Below are 19,329 nucleotides of genomic sequence, written 5' to 3' on the forward strand. Positions count from 1 at the left end.
GTCTTGTTGAAGAAATCAAAGTCATTAGGAAGATATGTTGCAATGGGGGTGTGTCCACATAAGCAGGGTTGTTGAAGGACACTGGAAGTCGAGGGCAAGTCAAGAAAACGATTGAGCTCGCATCAATTAGTATGTTGCAAAGGAGTAAGGATGCCAAATAGGACTAGTACATGATGGGGTCATGTGAGCTGGTGAATTGCACACAAATCTTTGACTATGGAAGTATGGGAAGTCATGCTACTCAATTTTTTGGAAGCCACAGAAGTCATGAGCAATGAAAATGACTGTGGATATGGATCACATCTTTTTCAATATCTGCGATGGCTTGCTACTTGAGGCAAATCTAATTGGGATTGTGATTAGTGGCAGTATGTATTGGGTGGCTCGGATAGTGGTGTCCTAGTTAGGGCCTTAGTCCCACATGTGTAATATTGTATTGTTTAAAGGCATACTTATATGTGTACTAACTATGCAATCACAAAATTGTTGTGGGTGCCTCCTTCATCGATCTGACTATAATTTTTTTTGGTCTTTCTATCACCATGATCTTTGAGCAGTGACTTAAAATTTAAAAATGTATAGTATAGGGTTACGAAATCCCAAACACATAGTGACACAAAGAATCTATACATAACTGAAAAATTAAAATTATTAAAAATCATAGAAAAAAATATATTTTTTAATAAATTGTGCCACATAGGAGAAGATCAAGTCATATGGCTCAATCTGCTAAAAATAATTGCCTCAATTTTGACTTTCGTTGAATATAGGCATATTTATAGTCTATTTAACTGAAACAACATCCCAAATGCAATGGGGATGCCAAAATTGATAAATTATGCACCTATAATGAGAGCAATCCAAGATTGATATCTTGAGAAGAGGTATTCACACCTTGAGATCTTTGATACCATGTTAGAATTTTAGGTGTCTCTACAACACCCCTAGGATCAAATGAAAGACCAAGATAATTTCCACAAGATTTTGGTAAGATAATTACATTAAGATGTGATAATGATATTATTGGTAATGGACTTGATTAAAATTTAAATAGCAGGCCTCCTTATATAGGAAAGGCGATAAGAGACAATGATAAGGAGAAGATAAGATATCACCTACATAGGTGGAATCACATGTCAACCAAAGATGGATCATCTTCTATTATGCAATGAAGTGTGTGCAATGATGAGGATGAAAATGTGATATGTGCACTAAAGGTGGATTGAGATAACAACTATCACCACATAGAGTGGAATTCTCCTACACCATATGCTCAATTGTGAAACTCCTAGGTGTCTCAATGACAAAGTACTATGCAATTGATTATCCTAAGGAGGATTAAGTAAATGTAATTAGTTAACATTTAATTACACCAATAATTTTCCCCTTGGAAATTGTTCTGTCTCACAAGTTATTTTTTACCAAAAAGAAACTTCTCGAACAATCCTCCTTAAACACATACATCAATCAATGTGTATTCAATCCTTTTTCATAAATTACAAAAATACCTTCCTACTTCTCAAAAATTATCACCAATCCTTATAATAATTTGAAATTTATGACAACTCTACAAATCTTCATAATCTATTCATGTTTACATGTTCACCCTTTACCTATTTTCCTATTAGTATCACTGAACTACCTTTACCTATGAATGTTATAAGGTTCTATAGTAACCAAATCATCTAGAAAATGTTATCAACCATGTCTTACGATCAATCCAAATAATATTGTACTAATCTGAAATAACAATCAAATCACTTATCGTTTTTCATTGACCATTTTAGGAATTATCTAGTTTAATCTCTTCAAAGATAAATCAATCAAATATATGCATCAACTCACCATGAAATGTCATTGCAACAATAATCTCTTCATTAATTATCATCGCTGCATCAATTATGCCAACACAAAGGTTTGGAAACTTTGATGAGAAGGACATGGAGATTATTTGAAACTGAAACCAACTAGTAATAGAAAATATGATTAAAAAAGAAAGTGGAGCAGTCTGCATGGAAGAAAGGATTCACCATAGAAACCATAGATGAGGCAAGAGAAAGGCATGAAGAAGACCGAGTAGGGACATTTTTCACAAAAAAATAAGTAGAAGTAGTTTTTGCAATAATTGGTAGAGCTCATGCCAGCAGACAAACTAGAAGTGCCATTGTGAAATATGAGAAATTTTGATGCAGATGCATCCTTGGGTTGTAATCTTGCATCATCCAAAAATAGTTTTCTTTATTTTTTGTTTTCAGTTCCAAATTGATTATTTGTGTTGGCAATCATTGGATTACACGTTCCAATTTATGTAAACTTGGTTTCTTAACAAGGACCTATCATGGATCATCTTTCTAAGCTTCCATGTCTTTATGTTTTGTATGCCTGGAGATCTAATTCATTTTTCTAGGTAGTACTATATTGTTTGTTGGTTCATTAGGTGATGCTTGGTAATTTTCCTATGCGATGTTCATCTTTTCTTGCGAGGTTTTTTGGATTTACATGTGGGCTCAATGATCGTTATAGCACCTATATCTAAGGTCACTAGTCCTCTTATGCTTAGTTATGTATTTTCTCATCTAATGTAAAGGGGTTATGTAACACACTTCCTATTTTAAGAAATTATGATCTTTAAGATGACATGTGTGTCTTGATGGCTATTTATGTAATGTAAGATGTAAAGAAGAGAGCATGGAGTAATAGGAAGAGATGATAGATTTGGTTTGTAATTTGGATCTTTGTACTGGCTTTAACTAGGAAGGCCTTATAGCCCAACATGTTTAATGATCATTTGATGTAATTGGATCTTCTATTAATAAATAAATTATTTTCAGTTATATCTCTAATTTTTTTCATTGTGTGACTCTTAGTTGGGGGTTTGCTAATCTCTTTTGGGGATTCACCATCCTTGTATTGCATCAAATTCACTCCTACAAAATTTATAGTGAAAAGGAAAGACAAAACTACTAAAGCTACAAAGTTCCGAGTCTTCAAAGGTGTAGTTGCACTTTCAATACACCATTTTTAAAACTTTTAAAGTTGCCACCCATAAAGAATTTCTTAAAATTGTTCTCAGTGTGTTTAACAAAATTTCTATGAAGGATTGAATTATTTCTGAGTCCAGATATGCAAATGTGGAAGCAAATAGAAGTCAAAATTCATTTTTCCACCATGGAGAAGCACTTTTCTAATTTTCCGCAATGGAGAAGTCAACTTGGGATTTTCCACCAAAGGAAAAATGAAGTGTAGTGGAAAACTCATTTTCCACTACGACTTTCACAGTCATTTTCTAATTTTCCGCAATGGAGAAGTCAAAATTCATTTTTCCACCATGGAGAAGCACTTTTCTAATTTTTCCGCAATGGAGAAGTCAACTTGGGATTTTCCACCAAAGGAAAAATGAAGTGTAGTGGAAAACTCATTTTCCACTGCGACTTCCGCAATCATTTTCAAATTTTCAATTGGAGAAGCAAATGTTTCATTTTCCACCAAAGGAAAAATGCGTAATGGAAAACTCATTTTCTACTTCGCTTTTCGTAGTCATTTTCTAATTCTCCATTGGAGAAGCAAATATTTCATTTTCCAGCAAAAAGAAAAATGCATAGCGGAAAATTCATTTTCAACTACGACTTTTGCAGGCAAAGTCCAATTTTCCACATGAGGAGAGAAAAGGCAAATCTCAATCCAAGATGAAGGTATATGGGGTTTAGCATCAAGATTACTCCAGAAAAATAATTTGTGAATCAATCTACATCAAAATTGTGCCCACTACATGGAAATGGAAAATTCATTTTCCACTGCGACTTTCGCTGTCAAAGCTCAATTTTCCACCAAGGGAGAAGACAAAAGTCAGATTTCCGCTATAAGAATTCCAGAGAATCTCTCCCAAATTTTAGCAGAGAATTAACATTGTAAGCATTGAAGATAACATTGTTGCATATTGAAGACATGGATTATAGAGCATTGAAAGAACAATGGCTGGAAATTTTATTTTATTAATTCTGACTTTGTAGCAGTCATATAGAGCAGAATTCAGAAATTCATATCTTTTTACTCATTGATTATTTTTCCGATCGCTCCGGTCAGGATGACGATAACTAAGTTTGGAAGAACATATCTAAAAATGAGCTCAATCCAACGGTGGAATAAAAAGATATGCCCCACGAAAAATGGCTCATTTTTACCTAGCAGAGCTATTTATTTTGTTGTCCACTCAATGAAGGAAAGATTTTGATATTGATTTAACATATTTAAATGTCAATTGTTAACATATAATTTAAATATGTTAATATCTATCATTATTAACTTTAAAAGTTAATAAGCATATTAGTTTTCAAAAGGAAAAATATGAGAAGTCAAAGAGACAAGATCGGTTACAGAACTGAAAAGTCACTGGAAGAAACCAACAGTTGCTAGAGAATGTATTTATTGTAAAACCTTTTCCATTGATGTAGTTCTTCTTTTCTGCAAGAGACAGAGAGCTGGAGGAGGGGGAAGGAACTTAGTTTAATTTGTTTTGCATTTTCATTGTGCATGTTAAGAGTTCAAGTTTTTATAATAGATTGAGCATAAGTTGTGAGCAAATAAAATATGAGTATTCTTATTTGTGATGTTCAAAACAACAGGGGTTTTATTCTAAAGCAGAGCATTTAGTATTTCTCCTTTGATTATTATCAATCAGAGTATTGTTATTTTCAGTATTGGGCATCATCTTCCATCTTGTGTTGAATTATGAATGGGTTGTAGATCAAAGTATTTGCGGACGTTCCTATTACAAGAATTGGGATTATTTAACACTCTCTTTCATTTCATTTTCCAATGCATTTTCATACATAGCATTCACATTGCATTACCAATGTCGGGGAGTCATAGGAAATGTGAATTCCTGGGGTTGGTTAGGTGTAGAACTGAATTCTCTGCCTAAGTTAGTTCTGTCTAGGGCTGTCTTGGTTTTCCTCTTTCGTTCTCGGGTTAAGAACGTACCCAATTAGTTTAGGAACAAACAAATTCATTGAATATCATTGATAAGGGAGTTGTACCTTTCAATTCAAAGGAAATCTATCAACCTCATGATAGATTATCCAACTGTTGGTATCAAATTATTTCTCACAGGTTCGGGCATTTAAGAGTTACATTGGAAAGAACAATCTGTTTACCAACAGATTTTTGGCGACTCTGCTGAGGAAGCGGAAAAGAAGATTAGTGCTAAATTTTTACTTCCTCAATTTTTATTATTATCTCTACTTGCAGGAGATTGACGACTCTATTATTAAAAGACCATGCCCATTAAAGTTGTGAAAGGAAGAAGGTTGGATCCTTCTTTGATTGAACTTCATCAGACTCAAGATCTAGTCTTGCGTGATCTTTTTGATGCTTTTAGAGAAAGCATTACCCATGGAAGAAAAATGAATTTGAGTGTTGAAGAAGATCATGCACCAGTCCTTTTATGGAAAAGTGTTTGTGCCAGGTATCACAAATTAAAGGAGCTGGAAATAAAATCAAAGTTATTGCAGCATTGTAGAGAAAGGGTGTTGCAGCTAAGAAAAGAATTGAAGGTAGATAATGATGAGATTGCAGAAGTTCCGCACCATCACATCTCCTATAATTTTTCGGTCCTGAGTGAACAAGAGGTTCAACCAAGAAAGAAAACTAGAAGAAAACCCACATTCAAAGAGATAGAAGCTGAAAGTGATTTCAATTTACAATTTCTTTGGATTGTGTTTAAACAAAGCATTGCTGAAGCTGAAAAGAAGAGATTAAGTCACTAATACATTAGGGGTCAATTTGTGACGTTAATTTGCAACGGCAAGAAAACGTAATGTGGTTTTGGCTTTTGTTTTTCAATTTTAGCCCAATGTCGTCGCAATTGCGACGGCAAGCGTCGCAATTGTGACGCCAGCGAGATATAAGAGAAAAAAAAAAGCCAAAAACCCTCATTTGAATGAAATCATGCGACACAGGGTTCTTCTAAAAGGAAAGGTGCGTTGCAGGATAGCCTTTCGCATAACATTGGAAGTGAAGGTACATGGTCATACACAGGAAAGGAATTACCAAAATCTTCCAAGAAGGTTTTTTTAAATAAATATTTAGCTGTGCAAGAACCAGAGGAATCAAATTTGTGTTCAGAGGATGTTCCATTGGATAGGCATTATGGCCATAGCTTTCTTACAGAAAATCTGGAAAGTCTTGTAGATAGAAATAAAGAAGTAAAGCACCCCATGGTTCATAAGAAAAGCTATCCTGCAAATGCAACAAAGTGACTTGCAAAAGAGATTATTGGAGTGGGAAGCCCTCGGACCCCTAATCAAGTTTTTCCCACTCCCAGAGTAAAAACAGATTCTATAAAGAAGGCACATCTTACTCAAGGCAGGCAATCTGTAAGTTCCAAAGTTTTAATATTATCAAAATAAAGGCATTTTGAAAGGCACTAACTCAAGACCACGTACATTATTATATTTTTGTATTTGAAATAGATATTTATATTAGCTAACACCTTACAGGAATCACTAATAACAACATTTTGTCTGGTTCAACGACACAACTATGGACATTCTATCAAGTTATCTTCGAATCAGGGCTTATTCAATTCTCCTGAAATCCTTAATATTACTACTAACTATAACCGTCTCCTACATATATGCTTAAATATTTCTAAATGTTTATTGATACCCACAAAAATAGAATTTAACACAATGAATAGACCAAGCAAAGAGTAAGAGAACAACTCATTCTCGGCAAAAACTGAAGAAAGTGACAGAAAACTAATTCACATTCATAGAAAGAGATATTTATTATACATAGAAAATCCTTTCAATAGGCATCAAATTGAATGTAAATCAAGTGAAAAGACAGCATCGTAATAGCATACTCTTCATCATCACCATAATCTCTCTTAACGTTTTAGCACTTTAAAAATAGCAAGTACCCTAAAAACCTGCTAAGTAAACAAGTACAACTCAAAGGTACTATGAAAAGAAGCGGCAAATGAAACATGAAAAGAAATATTCAAATTCAGAGAAAAGACACGGTGAACATGCTATCAGTATTACAATTCAAAATAATAATATGTACGATACAGGAAAACATCAATGCAAGAGAATGCACATAATTATATTCTACATCTAGGTTCTACATAATTATCTCTCGCTCACATGCATCCTACTTGATTATTTTACTTTGGCATATATGGAGCATGGTTCAAACTTCAAACAACTTGGCAAACTGGTGATTAAATGCAGAAAAACTCAGTAATAGAAAAAGAAGTGGTTCTGGCATTTTCCTTTAGAGCAGAATCAAACTCAAAAATAGTTGGTTACTTATTTGTACTGTGGCTGTAGTCTCGATCAGTTGAGGAATGAGAAGAGATCAAGTATTTCAAAGATGGTACCCAATACAAAGAGATAAGATCTCATAACATCATTAGATGTATTCCAATGGTGCCTTTGGAGACATGCACAATAGGATTTTACTTTCCATGAGGCAGGGCATTCAACATCATCATATTCGACTTTAGGAGTAGCAGCCCAAGAATTTCCCGCCCACACTTGTTAGTGCAACAAAATATATTAACTATTTGTTGGTAAAAATCCTTCTATTTGGTGAATTAAAAACAACTTTCTATTATACATAACAATTTTTCTGCTATCCAAGATTTTACTTGATGTTGTTTCTAGAAGAGATTGTATATGTTTTTTGAATCACAATGTTTCAGATCTCACTCTATGACAATCATATGGGATCTAGTTATGATCCTGTATATTCATATTAGAGGCTTTGATGTTGAAATTGGCTTAGCAAATAATTATGATGATGACCATAGGGTCTCTTGATAATTTGTTTGGCGACTAATCTATTTATGTTAAAGCAGGATGTATCAGCATTGACTGTAGCAGAAAAACAAGTTACACAGATGAAAACTTGCATTGTTGCACTTACAGCTGACATTTGACACTTGGAGTTGATATGCACGTTTCTTTGAGGTGGGTGATAACAAAGAGCTCATCAATTTTCACTGTGTTATCTTCTGGCTACAAGTCTACACCATTCCTCACTATTTTTTATTTATACCTAATACAATTTTATTTTTCAAAATGTTTATCACTGCCACAGTTTTTGACAGTTGGCTTCTTTGTATTAACGCCTATAAGGAGCCATTGGATATTGGAAGATAAAGGTTATAAATCTCAGGTAGTTTGTCTGCGAGATTTCTTTTGGATTTGGCTGTGTTACATGAAATGTTGAAGTAAGATGCATTGATTTCAACCCATTCTGATTGATTTGTACAAATTCTTATAACCAGTTCCATATATTTAATTACATTTAGACACTATCTTTTAATGCTTTATTTCAGTGTGATACATATTCTATTTCATATTTGTGATATATGATGAAAGTATTATAACATATGGAGGAACAGTCCATGAGTGGCGTGGCCAGTTGAAATGGTTTTAGTTCCAATTTTACACCATTTGATACAAATAATCAGTTTACCAATCGACCCCTAGGTTCATTCCATTTGCAGTAAAATCTTCATTACATAGAAAATGTTCACAAAATCTATGTCAATGCTCACACATCTTCTTGGATTTACGCAAATCTATGTCAATCCTCACACATTTTCTTGGACTTACGCAGGAACTATGTTGCCCTGTAGCTCTTGTTAAATATGTTATCAACTTGACTTTTCTATTAAAGGCTCTCATGCTGAATTGAAAGCCAGGTAAAGAAAAAGATATTATACACTATTTTGTTGGTACCCTGTGCAGCACAACAAACTTGTTCTTACTATAAGAAATTTTTCTTTTCTTTTGTTTCATTGCAGATCTTCTGCTTGCATAGAGGTCTCTCCCCATCATTGGACACACTTGATAACATTCGAGCTTTGGATCGCATACAGGAAGTGCATCTATACACATAAGTATAAACTTCTTCTTTTCCCGCAACACATATAACAACAATTTTAAGTGCTTGCAAGGTATATACTTATGAATAAATATTACATCCTGATTTAAATGTATGAAAACAATTTTCATTCCCTTTAAGCTTCATTCATCTCGAGGTGCAATTCACAAACTCAAGAATAGTGGCTTTTGTTCTTCAGGATACCTTTAGGGGAAGAGTATGTGAATGCCCCCTCGTGTCTGGAGTCCAGTTTAGAGGAGATGGCTATTTACACTGCTAAGGTTTGTTGAATCTAATTTTGAATAACATTGCTTGCTATTGTTGAATCTAATCTAATGTATATTTTAACTAGACTTGTAGCTTATATGTTTTCAAATTTTTGTTAGGCCTTGTAGTTTGTATAATTTGATTGCTGGAGAGCTTCTACAGCTAAGCAAGAAGGTCGTTGCACGAGTTATAGCTGTGCGCTCGGGTATGAAAATTGTTTTTTTTTATTCTAATGTATATTTTAACTAGACTTTTAGCTTATATGTTTTGAAATTGCTTTTAATGGCTTAATGTTGTAAGGTCTCTTGAAATAAGACCTTCAGGCGATTGGTCAAAGTTTTACAAATAATCTTAGGAATAAAGTCAAAGAAAGTATTTTTAAAATATTAAAGTATTTAGCTAGGTCTAAGAAGATTTGTGTACTTTCGATAGTTTTGCTTAGTTTGTGAAAGTTGTAGACCGAAGTTTTCATAGCCCGATTTTTGCTTCCTGCAAAGAACGATCATGTCAGATAATATAAGTGAAGAACAAAACAGGGAGACAATCGCTAGATTGTGGTCTAACTTGAAAAGAAAAGGTGATGGAAAATGTTATTGTCCTTGCAATATTTGTAAGGGCTTAAACCGTAGAAGACTGCTAATCAAAACAGTTAAGAGACATTGTAGGGAGAATGATCACATTGAAGGGGGGCATGACTATCATCCACTGGTAAGTCGTTCATTATATCATTTTAACAATTTATATACATATGAAATCACTTGATGATGAGTTGATGATCATGGTTTATTTATGTTAATCAATTTTATATAGGTTGATCTTCCCAGGGAAGTACATGATATGAACCACAACAATCCGAAGAATATGGTTTTCGAAGTGGAGGAACATGGAGGTGCAAATATCCAAGGTGAAGATAATGATCCCATGGAAGATGACGATCATGCACCAGAAAACACAATTGAAGAGGATGGTATAAATACATTGATCCATGACACATCTAGTCCAAGCATATCTGATCATGATGATGATGATAGCCTCGATGTACCTCTACTTCAGAAGTCATACGAGCCCCTATACAAAGTCTCCCAAACAACTCTTCTCTCTGTTGTATTGTTGTTGTTGAACTTGAAGATTATGAATGGTTTATCCAACATAACAATGTCACGTATGTTAAGGTATGTCATATATGTCTTTATAGTTAACAAAGGGTGAATAATGTACCACTAATATTGTTTATATTAACAACTTATATTTTTTGTTGTAGATTGATAGACGAGTTTCTGTTACCATCATCAAATATTCTACATCGCTCATATCGAGAATTAACTGATGTTATGAAAGATATTGGAATGGAGTATGAAGCAATACATGCTTGTCCCAATGATCATATTATATATTATAAAGAACATGAATTTGCAACACAATGCCCTGTATGTCATACGAGTAGATATCGAACAAATCGACTAATAAAAAAGGTGCCTCAAAAGGTTCTTCGTTACATCCCCATTATTCCACGGATGCGACAATTATTCAGGTGTAGTAGCTTGGCTCAATTTATGGATTATCATGCACGCAATAGAAGTCAAGATGACATTATTCGAATCCCTGTGGATGATTCGGCATTTATGCACATAGAGGAAAAGTGGCAACACTTCAAAGAAGAACCTCGTAATCTCAGGCTTTCATTGGCAGCGGACGGTGTCAATCCATTTGGAGAGATGAGATCTATTTACTCGGCGTGGCCTGTTTTTGTTATCAACAATAACATTCCTTCGTGGATGTCAATAAAGAGGGATCACATTATGTTGGCAATGATTGTTCCAGGTATCTTATCATTTGATAGTTATTAATTTACACGTACTTACAAATCTTGCAGTAAAACGGTCACAATAACTATGTAATGTTATTGTTCATTCAAGTAAGTAAATATCAAGTAAAAGATATGAATGTATATATTGAGCCTCTTATCGACGAGTTGGTGGAGTTATGGAACGGTGTCACTATGTATGACGTGTCTAGACCAATACGACAAAGACAATTTCAATTCCATGCAATACTTGCATGGACAATACATGATGCCCCAGGGCTAACACATTTTTGTGGTATGTTATAGTGAATTCAAGTTGCGCACAATAATTCTAATTATAAAAATCAACATATTTAATAATCCAATTACATCATTATCTTGTAGGTCTTCAAACAAAGGGAAAATTTGCATGTCCATTTTGTGGTCCAAAGATGAAATCTCGTCATTCAAAAAGTTTAGGAAAGCAAGTGTTTGATGAGTGTAGACACTTCCTCCACAAGAATCATAAGTATCAAAGTACGGAAAAACATCTTTTCAATGGGAAAGAAGAGACTACATCAAAGCCACGAAGAATGACACCTCACCTATGGAAGTTGGAATATAATAGAATTAATCGTCGAGGTAATGTCATTCCACCAAATGGTTTATGTTTGTAATTTATATATTTCTATTGTGATTTTTGTTGACTAATTGTGTAATTGATGATCGTGAAGGTCGTCAAGGCAATACTGACAACCTTCCAAAGGGAATAAAAAGCTATCCTAGACAATTTAGTAGGTTGCCCTACTACGAGCACTTACAAATTGTGCATTTGTTTGATACTATGCATATTGGAAAGAATATAATAGAGACATTGTGGAAAATATTGGATGGAAGGCGTGACAAAGAAAAAATTGTCAAAATTTGTAATGACATACATGAATCCAATCATGCATTGAAAAATTTCATTCACTCAAATAGCAACAGAGATCAGATTAATATAAGTGCCCTTCCATGGTTATTAACGGAGCAGCAAAGTGATGCCATAAAAGAAGTCATACGAAAAATTTGATTTCCCACAGGATTTGCTGCGAACATAAACAATCTCATATCAAAAAAAAGTGAATTTGGCCAGGGCTCAAAACGCATGATTGGCATACTTTCGTCAAGGTAAGTTATGTTCTTCTGTATTTACAATATATTCATAAACTACGTGAATTGTTCGTTATGTTATGTTAGAAAACAATGAAATGATTGGTTTATAATTACTGCAGTACGTGCTTCCTCTATCTCTCCCAGAGCACTTCAACAATAACATCAAACAAGTGATATACGATCTTGGAAAATATATGAGGTAAGCAGTAATATCTGTTCAATTTGTTGTATATATTTATTATATTCGTGATTTATTTTTCTTGCTATGTAATCTATTGTATATTATTTTGTAAAGTCTCATATCTATATATTTTTTGTGACTTGAATCTCTTAATGTAGGTGGTTGTCGTCTAAAGAAATCCATAAAGAAGATATAAACTATTGGAAGAGAAGAATTCCTCATTTACTGTGTGAAATGCAAAAGTGTCTACCTCCAACTTTTTTCAATGCACAGGAACACTACCTCATACACCTAGTTGAGGAGATTGAATTGTGTGGACCTGTACACACTAAGTCAATGTGGATGGTTGAGAGGCATTTGAAATCTTTGAAGGCTTTGGTTTGACAAAGAGCACATCCGAAGGGTTCTATGGTAGAGGGATATATGGTATACCAGACTATGGTGTACATTACTGAATATCTTCCTAAGTTTGCATCAAATATCCATGTAGATCGCATTTGGGACCTCGAGCCTTTTAAAAAATTAGAAGGGGAGTACTTGATGGGGAAAGGTACATTGAGGAAAGTGACTTGTAATAAATTATAAGATGTTATTGTAATAAATTATTTCTTAATCTTCAAAATAAATCGGTTGTAAGTTGTCTATTTTTTTTTTGTACAGGTGCTCGAGAGTGGGATGCACTACATTTATATATTGCAAACAATCTTGATTGGATGACGGTATGGATTGAACGATGTCAACATTCTGGTCGCACATTAACATGGGAAGGTGTATCTTCATTGGTTAAAGAAGCTCATCGTAATGGAGATTCCAATGTTACGCAAAGGGAAATAGATTTAGCACGTGGTTCAAGAGATTTCCAAGTACGTACAAATTTATTAATCACCCGTATGTTTATCAACTCACGATATAATAATTTTGATATGTTTCACATATTATTGTAGGTTAAACACCACAAGGCTATGTTCTGTAATGGTCAGAAATTTTGCGTCAAAGCGTTGGATGACACGAAGAAAACTTGTGATTCAAGAATAACTGCAGTCTTTCAAGTGACTAATATTTCATCTAGAAACGACTTACATCCTCAAGAGTCTGAAAATCGATACTATGGCATTTTGGATGAGATAATTGAGTGTGACTTTAGTTCCTTCAAATTAGTACTCTTCGTTGTCAAATGGTACAGGCTACGACTTAATCCAAATGATCCTGATAGAACTGTTATTGAACATGATAATGGATTTACAATGGTTAATACAAGGTCGTTTGAGCCAGTTGGGGATGAGCCTTATGTTCTTCCAAGCCAATGTGAGCAGGTATTTTACTCAGAGGTTCCACATAAACCGGGTTGGTCATTTGTTGTTAGACATGAACCGAGAGGAAGGCCAATAAAGTATAATGCGATGGAAGAAGAAGATACCGAAGAAGTAGAAGATGATGTAGATGGTGATCATGATCGACAGTTATTGGATGATGTTCCTGACACAAATTTTCATGAAGAAGAAGAAGAAGATGATGATGATGATGCTACTACTGATGATGATGATGAAGATGATGTTGATGTTGATGATGATGTTGATGATGACGACAACGATGACGACGATGATGGCGAGGAGGATGATGATGACGACGACGATGATGATGACGAGGACGATGATGATGATGATGATGACGATGACAAGGATGATGATGATGGAATTTGGAGGTATGCCATCAATCCTTAATCTATTTAATATTCATTTCTTGATAGAAATATATTTGTCTTATATATATGGTTACATAGTTTATTCATTATCTATTTAAAAGCTACAAGTTTCAACTACAAATAGAATACTGCTAATCTAAATTAACTATTAATCTAAATTAATTAAATAAAACTATTTAAAACACATATTGACGTTTGAATGTATTGAGCCTTATTTTCTTTCAGGTCAAAAGCATTTGTAAGTGTTTAGTTTAGAAAAGGGAATTCATTAAATATCTATAAAAGGGAGTTGTACCTAGAATAAAATTCATAGGGAAAACATAATATAAGTGCTTACCCAATTTGTTGGTTAATAATTCAAGTATCTCTAACATTTCATTTTAGAATAGGAATAACATTGTATCAGTATGTTGATTTACAGACTAAAACTAGAAAACTTATTTCAATACATGTATTTGGATCTATGGGATTTACACGGTAAGTAAAAAGAAACCAATAATCCATTTTAAAATTATTATAATGGGTTTTGGAAGAAATTACAGTTATCTTAATTAATATAAAATATCTAACTAAATTTCAAAATGTTATGCAAGTGGCTTTAGTCTAGGTGTTTCCTCCACCTCCACACACATCAAACAACTTCAAATAGCATGTCCTCAAGGTGACTAAGCCCTCAACTCATCAGCTGATACAAAAACCCAGTTTTAGCCCTTCACTAGGCCTACTTCCCTAGTAGGCTTATAATGTGAGCCTGATTTAAGTGTTTTATTGTGTACCTTTTAATGTTTTTAATTTTTATGTGATGCTAATGATGGATATGATTATGATTATGATGTGATTATGCTCACGATAATTGAATTACATTTGCAAGAAATTGAACCCCTTTCAGGAGCATCCCGCACAATCTCATGGATCGACAGGTATAAGTCAATACTCCTTATAGACAGTCTATTTAATACACTTATCAATAGTAAGATTGATGTCTTCTAAGATCTCTCCCATTTGCAGGTACCAGCGAATAGGTATTTGTCAGAAGTGTCTTCCTCGAGTGAGGGAAATATAGGAATAGAAGAGGAAAGTGAGACATGTAGTTTATCTAGAACAGGGAGATTAACTAGAGGTCAAAGGACTAGAAGGAAATTCAATAAACGCATGAAATTTTTCCTTGCTCAAGGGGGGTCATGTTCTTATGATGATGAGACAGAAGGCGACATCGAGGTGCCCTTGAGGTACCAACATCTACAGAAACATTGGGTACCCAAGGAACTTCCTCCAATAAACACTGATTTTTGTGTTAACAAGAGGATATATCGCATAGCACCATCATCACTACATGGTTTGGGCCTATTTTCTATGGACGGCATAAAGGTGTCTTACAACAAAGTTTCTGAATTGATGGAGTATGTTGGACCATGTTACGATTACAAAAGTTGGATGCATATTGTTAAATATAAAAAAAGTATGCGTAGGTATGCCCTCTCGGCAAATTATATACAACAGCAAGACAATAATCAAAGCAAAAGTGTGGCTATATACATTGATGAAAGGCCAAAAGCAACAGGGAATATTGTGGGTTTTATAAATAGTACACGACTTGGGTCAACTATAAAGCAACCCAATTGCATATTTGAGGCGCACGAGGGAAATCGTGTATTCATCTGTGCGATAAAATCAATATGTGCAGGGGAAGAGCTTCTTATTGATTACAATTTGAACCGCATAGATACAAACAAGGCTACTATCATGGGGGTGGTACATACTATTAAACCAACTTCTAATCAATGACTCCAACATACCATTTAGTCAATAAATTTTTGGCTAACATTTTTATACTTCATCTTTGACACAGGGGCACAATATGGAGCAACTGCCCGAAGGGGATGCTGACGATGCTCCTTGCTCATCTACACATGAGCAGATAAAACTCATTTGTAATTGTGCAAACTAGATAGAAGAAAAATGTTATTTTTTTAATGTTGTTTTCTTTATTGTTTTGGAGTAATTTTGATAATACTAATACTATTGTTGTCACAGAGGGCTAGTGGTCGGAGGGAGGGAAAGGAACCTGCAGTCCCTCAGAAGGCCCCCCCTGAGGAGGACCCTTTCTATATCGATTTAGCAGAGACCGATGACCCGATCGGTTTGATTAAAATTAATTTAAAGAAAATTAGCAAAGAAATTCTACGTTTGGCAACCATAAAGCTTATGACTCAACAAATAAAAGATAGGGCATCTGAATTGTTGCACACCTCTGAGTCTTTCAAAGTAAGTATTAATGAAATTTTTAATTATAACAAGAGTTCAATAATGGTTTTTATGTTATGCTCCTTTATGGCATTAATTAAAATATGGATGCATTGTCTTTACAGAGTTTTTTGCTTGATTTTGAGCCCTGTTCCCATGATGAGGGTGCTATAGGTGGTTCAGGTAGATCGCATGTTCCATTCCCCACTTCTGTTTTCCACTGAATATATATAGGAATGATCATAATCATTGACAATACATGCTCGAACAATCCTTTTTTTTAATGTTCTAACAATCTTGTCCATGCTAGTCCACGCGTTCTATATTTATGCATGCTCTAACAATTTTATTCGTCAGCTTCACATCAATTGAATCCTACGATGATGCCGCCTCCATCTAGGACAACCACAAATCTCTTTCCGACTGCTGAGTCAACAACACGCAGCTTACATGCATCGACTGTTGCACCATCTGCTGGTACACAAATCCCTCTTTTTCTCTCTTATGACAGCAACAAACGGTTTCTTTTTTACAACTTTATAACATCAATTATCATTTGTTCTTTTATACTTCGATCGTGACAAAGACTTATGAAACTTATGAAACTTTTTGCAATAGGACCTGCAACATCATTTCCAAGATGTTCCTATGTTCCTAGTACGGGAATGGTGAAGGATGTCACATTGATCGTCAGCGACGATGAAGGCATTCCATTAAAAGTAGCCAAAGTTCCAAGTACTTTAAAGTTATTATTATTCTATAGTGATATAATAGTAATTTAGTTTTTGATCACTCTTCATCGACTAATGATCCCATGATTGTTTTGTAGGGAATGATCTTTTTTGGAGAAAACTTGGTGATGAGTGTTTGCGAATATTTGGGCCCACCATGTGTACCTGGTGGAACATCATATCCTAACTAAAACCCCAAACCACTATTTTGATTTCATATCATTACTATAATAGTTTTCTTTTTTGTCCATTTCTTGAACTATATTAAAGGTAGCTTCACTTCATTTATGAGTCTAACATGTTTTTTTTTACTTAAAAGGTGGAATCACCAACGCAAACCGTTGAAGGATGATCTTATAGAGAGCATGACCCAACTCTTTGGACCTCGTGCATTCGAGAGAAAAAAGCTCCTTGAAAAAGATGGTTTATGTTTGAAGTATATTAGGGACCAGTACAGAAAAAATTTACGGGATAACCCCAGGTACGAGCGTCCGCCCTATGTTCCTGAGGCTGAGTGGCAGGCTCTAATTTTGGATGGAAAGTATAAAGCTAACAAGAAAAATAATATTACACCAATGGAGAGTACAGCAAGGTATGTGATACTGTTGAGAATATAATTATGTACTAATTAACCTCCATATTTATACTATCTAACATATTTCAAACTTTTCATAGATTGCCTGACACATCAAAGGCAACAAAGGCAAGACTAGAAAAGCACGGGACACACAAGCTCGGCTCTGGTGGTTTTTCGAAACTTAAAGCAAGAGTTGTAAGTATTAGTAAATGAAAAATTGTATCAAATTTTTTATATAATGTGAAGGGAAATGCTAGGACTCCCTTATTTAGCTCATCAATTATAAATAGGTCAATAGAATATAATAACAGTAGTGGATTTTCATATTCAATATAAACAATTCAACAATTGAAGTCAAGACTCTGCAATCTAGATTAGTGAAGAAAACTTGTGATTCACTAATATGACATTATTTAAAATCTCACCCTTGACTAAATTTTCCTCCAATAGTTGAGAATAAAGGCAGTGATTGAAAGAATGAGGGAATGCAGCAGCACTTGCAGCCATTTTTATTTCCAAAGAGTTGAACTAACTCTTACCCAACTTAAGAATTTGGAGAAAATATGTTGGTACAAGCAAAGCATACAAACACGCAACATTTATATAGTAGATTGCTCCATCAAAACTGCTCGATTTTTCTCCTATTACATTGTGATGGATATAGATGATTTGTTGTTGATATTTTAACTACCCTCCATTGGTTGATGAAACAATGCAAGTAAAATTCACCATACCACGCAAAAATGCAGGGCTCAGAGTTCAATAGATGCCTCACAGAAGACGATAAGAGAATTGGCTTCCAACAAGGCTATAGAGCCGTGGCTAAACGGCTACGAGCTGAAATTAGTGTGGAAGGTTCTAATACTAATGCATCTAAGCCACAGGTAAATAAGCTAAATGAAATTTATTTCAAATTGAATACTTTACCAATTAGTCTATTTGATGTTAAGTTCCAATATAAAGTGAGTATATCTGTTTTAAGCAAGCAATGATAACAATGCGTAGGATGTTGGAATGCAGCCTGACAATCCTTCTACACAATCTGTGGATGTCGAAGGTTCGCATGATGTGCATCCCAGTGGTGGAGGTATACATTTGCTATTAAATTTTTTATATGTAATTGCAATTGGTGTTTGGATTAACGTAACATTTTGTATAGCAGCTGTAGAGGATCAAGGGGTCGATGTTCATGACCGTGTTGACGTTGAGTCCAGACAAAATGATGTGGTTAGATCAGGTAAAGAGACATAGTTATGTTATTTAAAATAATTAAATACTTGTAACAATTATAATAAATTATTTTTAATTTAACTCTTTTATTTGTTATTGCAGAGGACCCCCCTTTGCAACAGCATAGGAATTTGAGATCATCAAGAACAGAGAACAGAACAACTGATGAGGGGGGAATTGATGATGACATTGATGCTCCTCTTAGAGCTTACATAGAAAAAAGAAATAGAAAGAAAAAAAAAGAAATGATTGTCACTACATACCTTAATTGATAATGACTGTATTTTATGTCTCAATGAATTTAATTATGTGCTAATGAATGTTCATGAATTATGTGTTAATGCAGAATATTGATGAATGTTGCATGTTAACGAATCTAATGTGTTAATGAATGTTATCATGTGATATTGATTGAATGTTACATTTTATTAATGGTTGAAAGAATGAATGAATGTTAGATGTTAACGGGGAATGTAGAGTGATGTTAGGGGGAGGGAGTGGAGCCAAATGAGCTTCCACCTTCACGTTGTTGGCCCTGTTTAGTAGAGAATATTAAACTAT

General features: G+C 34.4%; 1 protein-coding gene across 1 annotated transcript; it reads left to right on the forward strand.

Moving 5' to 3' along the window:
- The first annotated feature begins 280 nt into the window (after nucleotides 1–280).
- Nucleotides 281–19,064, forward strand: LOC149575813 (uncharacterized). Its single transcript, XM_089816073.1, has 3 exons — nucleotides 281–368; nucleotides 18,701–18,775; nucleotides 18,871–19,064. The coding sequence occupies exons 1-3, from the start codon at nucleotides 281–283 to the stop codon at nucleotides 19,038–19,040; spliced, it is 333 nt and encodes a 110-aa protein (XP_089672199.1). The 3' UTR covers nucleotides 19,041–19,064.
- The last annotated feature ends 265 nt before the right edge of the window (nucleotides 19,065–19,329 follow it).

Source organism: Cupressus sempervirens, chromosome 2, assembly GCF_028749045.1.
Source record: "Cupressus sempervirens isolate cs-2001-9-10 chromosome 2, ASM2874904v1, whole genome shotgun sequence".
NCBI lineage: Eukaryota > Viridiplantae > Streptophyta > Pinopsida > Cupressales > Cupressaceae > Cupressus > Cupressus sempervirens.

What these genes read in the sequence shown, in the direction of transcription:
- LOC149575813 (XM_089816073.1), top strand. Translation starts at nt 281, where the DNA reads ATGACTGTGGATATGGATCACATCTTTTTCAATATCTGCGATGGCTTG. An exon ending in TGGGATTGTGATTAGTGGCA is followed by an intron (nt 369 to 18,700) that starts GTATGTATTGGG and finishes TTTGTATAGCAG; the next exon opens with CTGTAGAGGATCAAGGGGTC. An exon ending in AAATGATGTGGTTAGATCAG is followed by an intron (nt 18,776 to 18,870) that starts GTAAAGAGACAT and finishes TTGTTATTGCAG; the next exon opens with AGGACCCCCCTTTGCAACAG.